Source organism: Hibiscus syriacus, unplaced genomic scaffold, assembly GCF_006381635.1.
Source record: "Hibiscus syriacus cultivar Baekdansim isolate YM2019G1 unplaced genomic scaffold, ASM638163v2 tig00110621_pilon, whole genome shotgun sequence".
Lineage (NCBI taxonomy): Eukaryota > Viridiplantae > Streptophyta > Magnoliopsida > Malvales > Malvaceae > Hibiscus > Hibiscus syriacus.
This window is the reverse complement of record NW_024062802.1, coordinates 2,794,056-2,810,319: the sequence shown is the minus strand read 5'-3', so window position 1 is coordinate 2,810,319 and position 16,264 is coordinate 2,794,056. Positions and strand designations below refer to the sequence as shown.

Here is a 16,264-nt window from a genome sequence, read left to right as displayed (position 1 = left end):
ACCGATGGACGATTAGGCCTTGTTTCTTGCTTATATTTATTAGATACAACTCCAAACTTATTGTTTTAACATTTTGGATGTTTGTGAATGCTTGAATTTGTGGATGTTTAGACTTATTTTGAATATTTTGGATGTTTGAATTAGATATGAATGTTGAATTTTTATGTTTTTGGATGATTTTAAACTTATCTATATATGAGGATTTGCTTAAATTTTTATTTTGTGCATCATTTACATCATGTTAGATATATGACCATTTTTACCATTACACATTCGTTTATGAATATTGATTATGAAACTAATGGCTAATATCTCTTTTGATTGTGATCTTAGCAGCTTAAGGCTTTAATTTTTCTAATTCAATTGGCTAAAGTTTTTCAAAACCTTGTTTAAAAATGTTTTAGAGTTCTTTTTTGATTCAACAAAAAGGGGGAGAAGTGTTAAAGTAAGGGGGAGTCATTTCAAAACTTGATTTCAATTTTGTTTTTAATTAGAAAATCTTAAAATTACTAAAATGTTTTGTTATATCAAAAAGGAGGAGATTGTTGAAAATATTTTGATGTTTCGATATAACAAATTAAGTTAAATGAATTTTAAGATTTTACAAAATATTTTCTAAGTATATTAGATATAATTATTCGAATATAAAAAATTACTCCAAGTCTTTCAAAGTTCATTTTAATCCTTACTAAAGTGTAAAAAATATGTTTTAATCTTTTAAACAAATTTAAAAGTATTTCGAGCCTTAATCGAGTCAAAAATCATTTCTTAATTAAAATCAAACCAAAATGGACAGATTACCCAAAGGGAACCAATTCCCCCCAAGGGGGTACCGATTTCCCCCTGAATGGTTTGGCTCCGAGAAATAACAGATTGCTCGGAGGGAACCGATTCCCCCTGTTTAACTGTCGAAATATTTGAATTTTACACTGCATGAACTAATTCCCTATGAGGGGGTACCGATTCCCCCCACGCTCCAAGCAGATTTATTAATTGTTTTCACACTTAAACGACTCTATTGACTCCACTAATAATCCCCAACGTTCAGAATCAATCGAATGAGTATTTAAACAAGCTTAGAAGCCATTGATCAACAACAAGAAACATCAATCAACAAAAATCAAGAGAGAATCAAAGAGAAAGCATCAAACCTCAAGTTTGAGCATTTTCAAGTCTATTTCATTCAATATTCATTTTTGCTTTCAAGAACACTTATTGTGCTCAATTGTAATATTCTTGAGTGTTCTTTCTTTGTTATAGAATTGTACAAACACATTTGCCTTGTGAGGTTTTTCATTAAGTTTGTGAATTTGCAATCTTCTCTTTGAGAAAGAGTGTTCTCAAGAATTGGGGTATATTCTTGAGGGAGTTGTAAGGTTATCTCTTTGGCCTTAAAAGAAAGAACAAATTAATGAATTTGTTGAAAAATCCTTAGTTTGGATAGCTAAGGTAGTGGATGTAGACTTTGGTTAATAAAGTCGAACCACTTTAAATCGTTGTGCAATTACTTTCAATTTTCTGCTAAAACTTCCACCAAATTTTTAATTGTCAATTCACCCCTCTCTTGGCTGATTCCGTCGATTGATTAACTCAATATGTTGTCTAACCTCTGATATTGTTGGCCCTCTGCTCTACTATGAACGGGCTCTACTTTCAGCCATGAATATTGATCTGAGAGTCTTTCTCTAGCTATGACCTCTATATGGGGTTTGAACAAAAGCCTAATAATGTGCATGAGTCTGAGTAGTCATTCGCTATGTCGAAGCTAACTATGAATAATCCCTCCGAAAATGACCATTGGATCCACAATGAAAGCAAGCACCTATCTTCTTATGACACTTTTCTCTGTGTTGATTTCTATAAAAGTCGCAAATAGACATTTGAGGCAAACCCGATGAACCACCTCGACTAACAGCTGGGGTGAAGGTACTGCAGGCCTGAACTGATATTACTCCTATTGGGGAAAGAAGTACGAGCCCTCTTATTAGGACGTGCAGAAGACTCGGTCTGATCGAAAGACTTCTTAGGTTGCTCTCGATCTACTCAGTCTCTAACAGGAGCCAAGGCCTCCACCTTCTCAGCATTCTTCGCTCTACCCACTAAAACATCAAATATCTCATCCTGGTGGGTCACAACCTGCCTACGTAACTCGTATCTGAGTCCGAGAGTAAACTTATGACATCTATCCATCTTAGTATAAACTGTGTTAGAACCATACTTCAATAGCTTCAAGAATTTCATCTCATACTCAGAAATTGACATATCTTCCTGAACTAAGTCCTAGAACTGCTGTCATCTCTCAGCCAAATAATGCTCTCAAAGGAAACGGTTCCTGAAGCGCTCTTTGAAGAAATCTCATGTCAGACGCTCAACGGGGACACTGCTCACTGCTGACTCCCACCAGGTGTGGGTATTCACGTCAAGCATCGAGACAGCTCCTAAATACCTATTCAATAAATCCAAGCCTAACTGATACATACATCTCTCTATATCATAGAGCTAATCCTCAAATTCAGTAAGAGCTTCACTAGTCAAACCTCTAAAAGTCCTGACCCCATTGGTAATCAAGGTCTAAGTAATTGGGACTCCAGGTAGGGCACCAACTACTCTAACCGTACCCTGAATCAATTAAAGAAACTATCTAGCGAGTGTCTCATCTATCACCACACTCGTAGGCTCAGAACTAGATACTGGCGCTCCCCTGACAGGTGTCATCATATTAAATCTAGGAGCATGTGACGAATCTATAATAGTATCGTCAATGGGGTTAGCAAACCTCGAGGCTCAACCTCACCCGCAGCCAGGCTAACGATCTCTTCTAGCGCTCATAGGGATGATCTCAGACTCACTATAAAATAGTTAAACTTAGGGTTAGATTTAGTACTAGAATACCGAGAATAATTAAACTTGTAAAAATGGGTGACATGACTTTACAATAAGTTGTAAAATATTTTAAAACAGTGTTTTTATTTATTTAGGACCCATTCACAATATGGGATTTTAAAACTGAAAGCTCTGATACCAACTAAATGTAACCCTCTAGACTCAGCCTACACATTATGACTAGATCTTGCATATTATATTGAAAATTTCAAAACATCTTTTGATACTTTAAATTCATGGTATTACCCAAATCAGTAATATAAGCGTAAAATATGAAGAGTATTGTAAAATATTGAATAACATAAGTAAACCAAATATCTAGTATCACAAATATCACAAGTATTAGTAGTAAAATAAAATACGTCATGAAACATGTAATTCAAAATAATGTAGGCACATGTCACCAAGTAAAGACAGTCTGGAAGATAGAAACATTACAACAAAAAGCATTGTAGGTGATATATCGATCCTCCAAGTGCCAAATTAGGGGTGTCTATCCAAAAGTATCTGAAAGGAAAAAGGTTGGAGAGTGAGCTAGAGAGCTCAGCGTGCTCCAATAGTGTAAATAAAATGGCATAGAAAATTATTTAGAAAATAATTCAATAAAGTTTCATAAAGTAACATTGAGGTTTATATTTTAAAATTCATAAGTACCCTCCCCATACACCGTAATGTAGTCCCTACACTGCATCCATAAGAACTTATCCTATACCGTAATGTAGTCTCGTACACCATAATTCAGTAACATTTCATAAAGTAACAGTGAGGTTTATATTTTAAAATTCATAAATACCCTCATCTCGTACACCATAATGTAGTCCCCATATTGCATCCATAAGGACTTATCTTATACTCATTGGATATAGAGGCTAACCTAAGGGAACATCTTGGGGCCTGAGAGCCTACCCAATAAAGTTCTTGGGGCCTCGAAGCCTACCCAAGGGTCACCTTAGGTCCGTAAGGAATTACCAGCTTGATCAAAGTTGAACCTTCATACTACAGAATCCTATCCAAACAGTATCTCAATAAAACACTTCACATAGTAAGCAGTAAATTTCATGATCCATAAATCAACATAATCATATTTCCCAGGGAAAATAAGTAATCAAAAAATCATATTTTATAAAGAGTAAACCAATAAATCTGTAAGTCATAATATCGAGCAGTTAAATGATTAAGTAAATTAGTAATTTTGGTAAATCACATTTCGAAGCAGATAAAACAATCATATAGCATATAGGGAATACATCTGGCAAAAAGGGATCAGTCGGTAAGTCTACTGAGCACCTATCTCGCCACGCTCTGCAACAGTGCTCGAACCTAATTTATAATGCAACAGAGTTATTATCGTAATAATATTTTAATTTGAATATTCTTAGGGTTTATGGATAATACGTGTAATCTCTGGCTCACGAGGTCAAACGGATCGAGAGGAGCTGGGTCCAGCTATCGAACGGTCGAGAGAGTCTCGTGTACTTTCAAATAACAATATCTTATATTGGTCATTAACCTTAATTTAATTATTCTTAAATAAAATACTTAATTACATCTGTATATTCGGGTTTGACGGTAATTCGGAGGCTTTCAGGTTCGAATTTGACAAAATCGAACTTCAGACTCGGACTCAGGACGTTGAAAAACATAAAATATGATTTTTCAAACAATTTGACTTTTTGGTCAAAGTCAAAGTAAACGTTGGTCAAAGTCAACTCTAATCAAAGTCAACAGGTTGACTCAGCCGAGTTGACTCAGCTCGACCTGTTTTGGTATGACTGAACCGGTTCAGTTTGAATAGACCGGTTCAGGTTCCAAAAGGCTCTTGGACCGACCGAATAGCCCCACGTGCACCGGCGACGATAGGAGTCATTGAGGATGGTCAACCATTCCACAAGATGTAACTTAACAATTTAATTCTAAAATAACCCAATATCGAACCAATATCACGATGAAAAAAAATGGTTATAACTCTTATTGACGATGGATGGCGGAGCAACTACATATAACCGATGAACCCGCCTGGGTTTTGTTCGGATTTGCGCGAGGGATGTAACGGTGATGGCGGTGGGCAACAAAGCCTGCTTGATCGGCCAATATTAATGAATTTTAATAGCAGTTGCTAGGGTTCTTTTCGAACAGTTTAACATCAATTCAGGGCGAACGACGATGAATCTCGATGACGGGCAATAGGGGTTTCGGTTCGTACAAGGCGGCAATCTCGATAGTGGCAGCGGTGAACTCCAAGGTGTCGAACGATAAGGAATCGTAGAGGGGTTGACGATTAATCTTTAGGATTTGTGGGATTAAATTTGGGGATGCGAGGTTTGAAATCTAAAATGGGGATGGGTTTTAAACATGAGCCTAGCCTAGATGGTCAGCCATGTGTTAAGTCAGGGTTCAAAACCCCTCAGCGACACATTTCCATTTTTTTATTTTTCTCTACAATCCAAAAATGGGAAAATTCAGGAGTAAATCCCTTAACTTTCTAAACATTCGAAATTGACCTAAAATTTTACAAAAATATTCAATCTAGTCGCTTATATCAATTAATTATATTTTAAATTAAATATTGAGGTGTGAGAATAAAAAATATAAATCGTTATTTATTATTTTTTAATAAAAACATCTTAAATGAAATAATTTTAAAATTTAAAAGAGATCAATTTAATGAGGTTGAGAAAATATTGTTTTAGCAAAATATAACAAGGTGTTAGCTATTTCTATACACATGACATTTAACTGAATACAATTGTAAGGGTGAAACTAGTGGTAAATGAAGGTTATAGATGTTGGAAAAAATAGGAAATAAATATCATAAAATATTATTTATGAAAATATAATGAATATTATAGTAGTAAATAAATGTCATCAATAATTGAAGATAATTTTGATAAAATTATCAGTAGTTGGTAATTTTATTTTTTTTACAAAAAATTTAGGTTAGGGGTAGTTTCCCCAATTTAACGTCAGGGCATACTTAAGACCTAATTAAGATTTACATAAGAATTTATAGATTGCTCTCCAAAAGTGACGGTGGTAGGATTCAAACTTGGCCTTACAAGCTTAAATTCTTGAATCACAACCACTTGTGTCAACACTCATTTGCTCATCAGTTGATAATTATTATTATTATATATGATTTTAAGATCAAAATGTAAGAAAATAAAAGTATATCGATTAAATTAAAATTTTCTAAAAATTATCATTTTAAGTGAAATCGTGAGTTTAAACAAATAATAATATTGTTGTTTAGGCTATAATAATATTGTTGGTATAAATGATAATTGTCGCATGAATTTGATTTGATTATGATTTTATTTTGCACCATAAAGACTAAATTGAAATAAAATTTAAATTATAGGGACCACTGTAAAAAGTTTAGATTTTAAGCATTAAAAATAAATATATAAAATCTTTATAAATAATATATATTTTTATAAAAATTGAATTTTTAATTTCCATAAATTAAAAAAGAGTGAAGTTAAAGGTTTAAATTATCAATAAATATTAAAAGAATTAAAATTTAAAAACAAAGTGATATGTTTTTGAGCTAAAATGACGACAAATTATCTTTGGAATTGATATCGCGTAGATCTTAAAAAAATAATGTAAATTAAAAAAAATCTTCAATCAACCACTCAAACACAAAGTTATGAATTTCAAAATTTTATATTATATTTGTAGTTGAAACATAAAAATTGAATTTTTAAAAGTTACCTGGGCTAATTTTTGGAAATTTGTATTGTAGTTAATGTATTTTCATTTTCTTATATATTTTTTTTTCACAAAAATGTAAAAAAAAAAATTAAATAAATCTCCATCAGTTGCTGGAGATATTACCTATTACCATAGCATTCATTTTATTTTCCTAAATAATTTCTTATGATTTTATTTTCCTATATTTTTTCAATATTATTATTTCACCACTTTAACTTGTAAGTAGAGGTCTTTTCTCTTGAATTGATAAAGCATAAATCCCTTTCAAATACTATAACAGTATAAATTAATAAAATGATATAACTACATTTTTATAGTTCAGTTCTTAATATTTATAATAAAAATATTTATAAATCAATTTAGTTTCGCCTTTGTAAAATTGGTAGGTTTTTTTAATAAAAATAATACACTATATACAACATTAAAAGAAATCATAAAAATAATAAAATATACATAATTAAAAATAATATTTATCAAACCTTCAGAAAAAAATAATTTATGAAAACTCAAAATACATAAAAATCAAATAATAATCTAAAAATATATGGAATTTATTAGAAACATTATAACTTTTTAAAATATTGAATGAATATATTTTTAAAATTTAGAAAACGTGGTTAGGATAAAAGGCTACCCCATTTCACTGCCACAGTAGGGAGATGGGCGTTTTCAGTAGCGGGCCAACAGTACTGCAATGTAACCACGAATTTGACTAAGAAGAATCATGGAAATTAGTGGTAGTTTTGGTGTACGATAATTTAATATAAGATTAAAGAAATGTATTATTAAAAATGTTAATATTTTTTTAATATTTTTAGTAGATTGTTATTTAAAATATGATTTTTTATCAGAAATGTTAATTTTATTTTTGATATTAATATTTCCGAAAATAACATTTTAAATAGCGTCTGATATTAAAATTTTTAATAAAAAATAATATTTTAAGTAACGCTCTATCAAAAATATTAAAAAAATATTAATATTTCTAATAACATATTTTCTTAAACTTATATTAAATTGTATTTCCCTAAACCTCTCGAAAATTAGTATACACTATAAGGTAATTGGATTGTAATCCTCGAATATTAGGGATGGTAATGGGTCAGGTCGGGTTTTTGGGTCACCCGAACCGACCCGAGAAGAAAGAGTCTTCCACCCGTGACCCGACTTGACCCGAAGAAAATAAGATTTCACCCGACCCGATCCTTCCCGAAATAATTAAAAATATACATATTTTTATTCAATAAAAACATTGATTTAATTGAAAAAAATTATATATAGAGGGGTAATATTATAAGTATCCCTAAATATATAGGTAAAATTATATATATTTTTCGGGTCAGGTCGGGTCAGATTTTTTTCACCTTAAACCCGACCCGAACAGTGCATTAAAAAAACCCGACCCGACCCGAACTCAAATTTTTTAAAAAAAGATCCGACCTGATCGGGTTTGAATTGAATTGCCATCCCTATCGAATATGCTTTTCGCTGAGCCAGCCCCACCTTTCATTTACTAAAACACAACTTCAATTCCCCATTTAAACTTTAAAATTTTAGTATATATATTAAAAACTATTCATGAATTTAGATCATATGTATAATTTAATATATAAATTTAATTCCGTGCACTTATTCATATATTATTATTATTTTGATCTAATTACAGTATAAACTCTTTAAATTAATACTCGATAAATTAATAAACTCTCTAAAATAATAAATTTGTTCGGTCCCGACTTGGGTCAATGTAAAAAATTGAAAAACTCGATAAAATAATAAGATAATAATTTTTCGTGAGATCCCTTTATAATTTTCGGTCCTAAGAAAATCATAAATTAATAATTCATAGAAACTTAAAAAAATATATTACACTCTATTGAAATATGATTCAATAGTTGTCTGTTTTCCTTTAAAGTTCAAGTATATTTGGAGCTCATTATTAATTTAATTCATTTCTTGTAACGTAATTCTAAGAGGCATAAATTAATTTGTCTTTTTGTTTGGTATGTACAGTATAATTACTTAAAAATTCTTTAAAGTAATAATTAATAATTTATCAATAAATTAATAACTCTCTAAATTAATAAATTTTTTCGGTCCTGACATTATTAATTTATAAAGTTTTAACTGTATATTCATTTAAAATGATAAATATTATTATTTATTTTATAATTAATAATTATAACTATTCAATTTTTCTAACATGTAAAACTGTTATATTTTTGGTGTAAATCCTCATGAACATATCAATATTTCGCTAATATAATCGTCCAAAATATTTATTGCACAGAACTATCGGGAAAAAATATCATATCATTTTTGGAATTATTCTAGTCATATGGTTCACTCATAGCCTCTATCTATCATTCTTTGATACGATTTTGACAATTAAATTTGATGGTTAGTAGTTGTATTTGTACAAACTGACAGTCTACTGAGAGACATGATGACCGTAGATTTAACACAGTTATTTTACAATCGAGTTATTTATATCCCAAAAAAGACTAAAAAAGGTTTTTTTTCTTCTTCAAGTTATCATCATGCCCATCATCCTCTTCACTTATCTCTCTTTATTGTTCTCCAATATTGAATTATTAGCTGATAGTCTATCATTTATCGCTGGAGTGATATTTATCTTCACTTTGGAGATGATCTTATATTCTAACACATCGCTATTGTTATGTTAGATTATGGTGTCAGATTATAGTGCACGTCACAACTGACGTTGTACGATAGATGCTCTATTTTTTTCTTCTTCTGATTTTTAGTTTTTTTTTAATTTCTTTTATTATTTTCTTATTAAAATATATATGAATTAAAATATATAATTATGTAACTTATGTTTTTTCGTATTATTATTATGAATTGTAATTTTCTTATTTATTTGTATTTTCGTAATATTATTTATGAATATTTTATTTATATTTTTTATCTTGATATTTATTAGAAATGTATATGTTTTATTTTATATTTGTAAAATCAATATTATAATAGTTAAATATTATGAATAAAGTAGAGCTGATGATAATATAGAGATAGTGCTGGATATGAAATATTGTTTCATCTTTAGAGTAAAAATATAGATGATATAAAGTAGAGATGAGAGCTGGAGATGACCTAAATCAAGAGAAGTGAATCGTTAACAAAGAGATAAACTTGTTACATTAATATAAATTTAAAATGATATTAACCAATAAACTTTTTAATAGTAAAATAAATAAATAATGTATATAATTAAATAAAATTAAAATTTATGTAATATTTATCTATAAATTATAGATTAATTAAGCTAAACTCAAAATGCAATTTGTCCACGTTGTTGGGGAAATAGCCAACCAAAAAGAAGACCTCTAGCGCAGCGCAACTGTACCCAAATCATTCACATAAAAATCCCCAATTGCATACCTTAGTTGGCCACCAGCCTAGCCCTACACTACTTACTTGTCACTCACATCTCCTTGCTTTTGCAATTTGCTTTTCGGATGTCATCTCATCATTCATTTCATTTTAGTTCTCACAATAAATGAGAGTAAGATAAAATGTTATTTTCTTTAAAAGTTTAGTTAATTTATAGTGTGTATATATTATTAATAATTAATTTTTTAAACAAGTATTAATTATAAAGGATATATAAATTTTTATCAAAGTAAATAATTTAAAAATATATATAAATTTAAAATTATTACAATAATAATATTATTAATTAAGTTATAATTTGTGCCAATAAATTAATATATTAAATAATAAAAGACGTTAAGATTACTTGTAAAATTAGAAAGTTTACCATAAATATTTTTTCAATAGTAAAAAGAATCAAGTGCTACTATGCCCTGGAATTAACTACTCTACGTCGTCGTTTTATATTAGTAGACATACGTGGCACACATTTAACCGTTTTGCGTGTCCTCATAATAGAAAGAATACCGGCCGTTGGATCAACCCAAAAAAAGATTTAATATTAAAAAATCAACAGTGTTTGCGCGTGAACTAAGCGTAGGAGATAAAAGTCCAGAGTGGATTTATAGTTTGATTTAAGGGAACGTTGCTAATATAAAATATTATTCGAGAATTTTAAGAGATCAGTTATCACTCAAGTCCTAACGAAATTTTCGTTTGTTTTCCACAAGCACCGATCAATCTAAATTATGGCCGAGGAGGGGAAGAAGCAAGCTGAAGCTGAAACCACAGTGGCTCCACCGCCGACATTGGAGGCTCCAAAAGCTGAATCTGAAGAAAAAACCGTGTCTCCACCATCAACGGAGGAGAAACCTGAAGAATCGAAAGCTCTTGCAGTAGTTGAGAAACCCGAAGAATCGAAAGCTCTTGCGGTAGTTGAGAGTAAGCTTGGCTTTCACCTCATCGTGTTTGTTTTTATGTACAGTTTCAACTTTCAGAATTCGGATAATGAAATTCGTATTTTTTTAAAAGGCCTGTTTGGTTGCTTAATTATACTGGAAATCAACACTAGTCAGTGAATTTTTATTTCTTTTTCAGTGATATATTTTGTTTAGAGTGTTTTTTCGTTGAAGATGGATTTATTTATTTATTTCCTGCTTGAAGTAATTTTTTCTTTCAAAAATTTGTATGAGATAAAATTAAACATGATCATTTCGTATAATCAATTTTTTTTTTGGTTTTAATTCATGTCAAACTTAGTGTCTAAAATGTTTTACTAATATCAACTGATCTGGAAAACAGAGTTCAAGACTGTTTGGCATACATCTTTACTTTTAATCGCTGTTTCAGTGGTCTGTTATTTTAGGATATAATCAATTTTGACACAAAAGGGAGCAAATAAAATTAAAAGAATAGTTAAATTTCCTTTTTCAGATTTAAATGTGTGAGTTTTTCTATGTCTTTCTTTTGCTTACCATTTATGAAATAACCAATGATTGTTTTTTTTTGCACAGTTTCAACCCTAGAAATTACTCAATTTTGAAAAGTGAAGGTTTGTGAAAAAATTTATATATTCAAAAGACCATACATCTATATTTTTATATTTATATCTAAATATATTTTGGAAACTTTTAGAAAAGTGAAGTTTATTTTTTTCCGAGCCATATCATTCATTTACTTTTCTCAGATCATCAAAATTAATTACTGCCACGAATTTGATATTTCTGTTGTAATTGTGTTTATCAAATGTGAAACACATCTTTACACTGATGTGATGGTACTTTTTGTATTCTAGTAGAATATATGGTTAGGCTGGCACGGTGCTCTCCTGATTAGTTTAACGATATGCTTTTTGTAAACATGGTCCCTCCATTATCATCATGGGCATCTAATAATTTCATTATCTTTAGGTGAAAGATTAAAGTTGCTTTGAGAACATAACTTCTACTGTTGCTATACCTTTTCTTTTTAACTAGCTTTTAAGATTGAAGAAGAATCCTGAATTATAGTAGTATCCTTTTTGATGAAGAATTATAGTTTTAAATTCTTTCTGTATTGATAGAAATTCCAGGTAATCCTCAATTCGGTGATAGTTTTTGAGCAAGTTTTTCCATATCTGGATTTCCTCAATGTAATTAAAGAACCCATTTGCATGCTTTTATTTGTTTATGAAGTAAGATTAATCTAGACATGCTATATATTGAAGTATTTTGTTTCACATCTTTAACTTTACACACTGTTGTCATTAATCATTGCTAGTCACTCTTCTGGTGATTTTAACATTATTTTCATCTTGACAGAGGCTCCAGAACCTGAACCAAAGAAAATTTCAGGAGGATCACATGATAGAGGTAAGTGTTCGAAATAGTTCTTAGATACCACCGTTTTATTATCATCAGATACAGCTAAAAGGAGGGATGTTTATCTATAACCTCTTCTATTCTTCAGATATTGCCCTTGCAGAGGTTGAAAAGGCAAAAAGGTTGTCCTTCGTCAAGGCATGGGAAGATAGCGAAAAGGCCAAAGCAGAAAATAAGTAAGGCCAAATACCCTCTTTTATTTCCATGATCTTCTAGAGGAGTTTTAACTGTTAAATAATTTATCAACATAAACTGGTGAGCAGGTCCCAGAAAAAGCTCTCTGCAATTGTAGCATGGGAGAACAGCAAGAAAGCAGCTCTGGAAGCTCAACTGAAAAAAATTGAGGTAACTGGCCCTACCGTTGCTTATTTTTCCAGCCATAATGGCCCTGCAATGTTATTTACTTTCAATACTATGTTACATTGTGTGGTTATATGGCAAATGTGGAATTAGAATTTAGAGTTTTAGGTCAAGAGCAGCTCTTTGGATAAGCTTGGTGGATCATTTATCATTCGGGTTTAATTCTAACGTGTTGCGAACATTGGTAGGAACAATTGGAAAAGAAGGCAGAGTATGCAGAGAAAATGAAGAACAAGGTGGCTTTACTTCACAAGGAAGCAGAAGAAAAGAGGGCAATGGTTGAAGCCAAAAGTGGAGAAGAAGTTCTCAAGGCGGAGGAAATGGCCGCTAAATACCGCGCGACCGGACAAACTCCGAAAAAGCTCCTCGGATGTTTCTGAAGTCTGCTGAAGCAAATGTAAGTTCTAGCTGTTTTTTGGTGGTTGCCTCTTATTTGCAATTGTAATTGTGTCTTCCCGTTTTCATCTGTATAGTTGTCAGTTCTATGTTTGTTATATGTTTAAACAGTGTGTAAACATTACAAAGATTTAATCTGCCGTTTTTCATCTTGGTCGTGGAATCGATTGAAGCATATATGGAATGCAACTTCTTTCTCTTTGATTTTTGGGGATGTTTTTCATTTCCGCGTAAGAAAACGGTCGTCGGTTTGTATTTATAGTTTATTTGTTTCATGTAATTTATTATATTTTTATCATAAATAATATTTTTTAATTAATCATTAGTGTTCGATCTATTAACCGATTAATTCATATTGGGTATTGTAGAGACAATGACGACCCTTTCAATTAAGTTTGTTCCATTTACAAACGTCAAGTTCGAACCTATGACATTACTTAAGGAATTTAATATCTTTTCCTATTAGACTAACTGATTATTAATATTTATAACAAAAGATATTATTTATTTTATTTGATAATGATACATACATCACAAGGTTCAAATCAAAGAAAGAAGTAATAACTCTTCTAAATGATCCACTCGTCCAAGTTTTGGAAAAGAAGATCAGAACAGCAGCAGACTTGCGATGATTTTTTGAATGTGATCCTGATATTATTTGGTCGACATATCTTATGGAGATACAACCGTCTGTCCCTTATCTTTCCAACGGTTCTTGAATCACATCAATCTGATATCGGGAACTCAAGATATAGACTAAAGACGGTGTATGCAGAAAATCCTATACGGGATTAATACGAGATTTTGTAAATATTACGAATTTTTAATATTTTTTATTGATTATTTGTAATATAACTTAATATAGGATGATGCATTATCTTTTAGGATTAGATTTATTATTTTATTAGGAATTAAGGGTGGGTTAAAATATTATCTTTAGTTATTATTATTTTATTAGGAATTAGAGTTAAGACATGTTTAGTTTATTATTATTTTTATTCATTAGTTATCTAGGACCTTTAGAACTCAGCCCCTATATAAAGGAGGCTTCATTCAACTTTGTAATACAAGATTTCTTTGATTAATAATATAACGAGAGTTCGTTTTTGCAAGTGCTGATTGCCTTGTGCCTTCGAAGCTTCTTCTCCTGGAGTTCTTTCAAGTTATTGTGAGGGAGATTAATCTTCACACTCCAATTTGCCTTTTCATTGCGACTAGGAGGGTTGGTTAGAGCCATATTATCGTGTTTGCCTTTTCATTGCGACTAGGAGGGCTCGATAGGACACTTATCCATCTATTTTCCACATATCCATCCACACCATCATCATCTTTACCGTTCACCTTCATAAGGGAGATCTTTTGATTTCTTGGTTATCATATTTTATTTTCAATTTCTTTATATTTTGTTTATCTTGTTCTAATCTTGTTTCTTACCTTGTTTCTAGCACTTAAAGAAACCCCAAAGAATCCTAGCTATTGCCGCCACCTTCCCCATTCATATCTTATTATTCTTCATCGAGTCTAGAGCTTTTATAGGTTTGATTCCTCAATAAGAGCAACGTTCATCAATCCGCCATCGCTTCCCCTATCAATTGGTATTAGATTTGGGTCGATTCTAGGAAAGAAGCAAGCAATCTTGTTTGTTCTTGCATACAACACCGTAAAGGTACCCCAACGGAGCTAGTTCAGAGAAGATTCATCGTTTCAGGTTATTTTTTATTTAATTTTAATTTAGATTCAAATCCTTCTTGTTAGTTTGCTATTTAAAAAAAACAAAAAAGGGCAAAAAAACAAAACTAAAAAACCAAAATTTCAAAAAAAAAAATTGCAAACGAAGGTATTTATGGTTGATTTTCTCCAGATATCATATTCGTCTTAAGTTTAATCTCCAGTCCAAAATTCACTTCGATCAGAGTTCATTAGATCCTTCAAATACATCATTCAAGTTTTATCGGCAGATTCAGTCTAGAATATTGTCGAATTTCTTGAAAATTCTATAGGAGGAATTTTGTGGTGAAAATTTCCAGATTGAAACTTCATATATTGAATATCATTCACACAAAAAATCATAATTTTTGGAGATCAAGAACAACTTCGAACAAAACGATCAAGAAAAACAGATTGTTTGAGGACTCACCGTTCAACAAAGTCTACTGGATACTACTGAAGGTATTTGGTTCTGAAATTTTACAGGTGGTTTCTTGACGCATCGAAAGACATTCAAGAATTTTTCCAGAATTTTTGGATACCGGTAACCCCTCAAAAATGTTTCTCAAGTTGATCCAGCGTTTTCTAGGTTTTCTGGTTTGGTCCTTTTTTTCTTTGACTCTTAGTGCTTTAGGTTCTTTTGTTTTTCCCTGTTATTGTTCTTTTTCATTATCTAACACATTATCTTCCTTGTATTAGTAGGACTAAAGAGTTTGCATACTTCTTCCTTCTTTTCATTCTCGTTCTCTTCGAGTCTAACCTTTGTTTGGCCTTTTAGAGCTTTTAGGTTTTTCTTATCGCATTTGCTAGTAATCAAACTCCTATACGAATTGTGAAAGACTAATTGGTAAAGTGAGTTTTAAAGAGTACAAGATCGGCTTACTTGCCTCTCGTTGTGTTACTTTCTTGGAGTGACTTGTGAGGTTTCTTGCTTTGTTAAATTTTCTTTCTTTTATTTTTATTTTACTTTAAAATTTTCTTTCGAGTGTTATGATTTCAGGATGTGTGACAATAACAACAAGACACTTACGGCTATCTTAGCCGCACTTGCACGACTCACGACTCAAGTTGAAAGATTTGATGAACTTACCAATACTGTGAGAGAACGACAAGAACCACAACTGGATCTACCAAACCAAAATCCAAGACTAAATAATGCTGAACTTTTGGTACCCAGGCGAGAACAACCACAGTTCCAAGCACCCGAACTCTTTGCAAAACCAAAGTTCATGATCCCGTCTTTCAAAGAAGACAACGATCCGGACAGGTACATCGATTGGGAAGGAAAAGTTGATCTCATATTCGCATACCATGACTACCCCCAAGCTAAATAAGTTCCCCTCATCACCATGCAATTCGAAGGATATGCTCGAACTTGGTGGATGCAAACAAGGAAAAAGATCCAGAATTTCCAAATTCCAACAATCACTTCTTGGACCGACCTCAAA

General features: G+C 31.3%; 1 protein-coding gene and 1 long non-coding RNA gene across 3 annotated transcripts; one reads left to right on the top strand and one right to left on the bottom strand.

Annotated features, from left to right (window-relative positions):
* Nucleotides 1-10,623: 10,623 nt before the first annotated feature.
* LOC120136180 (remorin-like) lies at nucleotides 10,624-13,258 on the top strand. Of its 2 annotated transcripts, none has more exons than XM_039152289.1 (5): nucleotides 10,624-10,899; nucleotides 12,294-12,344; nucleotides 12,442-12,529; nucleotides 12,617-12,698; nucleotides 12,902-13,258. In XM_039152289.1, exons 1-5 carry the CDS (start codon nucleotides 10,743-10,745, stop codon nucleotides 13,091-13,093), a joined length of 570 nt encoding a protein of 189 aa, XP_039008220.1. In that variant the 5' UTR covers nucleotides 10,624-10,742; the 3' UTR covers nucleotides 13,094-13,258. The 2 variants fall into 2 exon arrangements, with proteins under 2 accessions (XP_039008220.1, XP_039008219.1); XM_039152288.1 differs by having other exon boundaries at nucleotides 10,624-10,935.
* LOC120136181 lies at nucleotides 10,693-10,988 on the bottom strand. The gene is made up of 2 exons (XR_005517316.1): nucleotides 10,903-10,988; nucleotides 10,693-10,866 (listed from the first exon to the last, which is right to left on the bottom strand). It is a non-coding gene; the product is annotated as an uncharacterized LOC120136181 (long non-coding RNA).
* Nucleotides 13,259-16,264: the final 3,006 nt, after the last annotated feature.

Coding starts and splice junctions, on each gene's coding strand:
- LOC120136180 (XM_039152288.1), top strand. CDS start 10,743: ATGGCCGAGGAGGGGAAGAAGCAAGCTGAAGCTGAAACCACAGTGGCT. Junction 10,936..12,293: donor AGCTCTTGCGGTAGTTGAGA/GTAAGCTTGGCT, acceptor TCATCTTGACAG/AGGCTCCAGAACCTGAACCA. Junction 12,699..12,901: donor CTCAACTGAAAAAAATTGAG/GTAACTGGCCCT, acceptor GAACATTGGTAG/GAACAATTGGAAAAGAAGGC.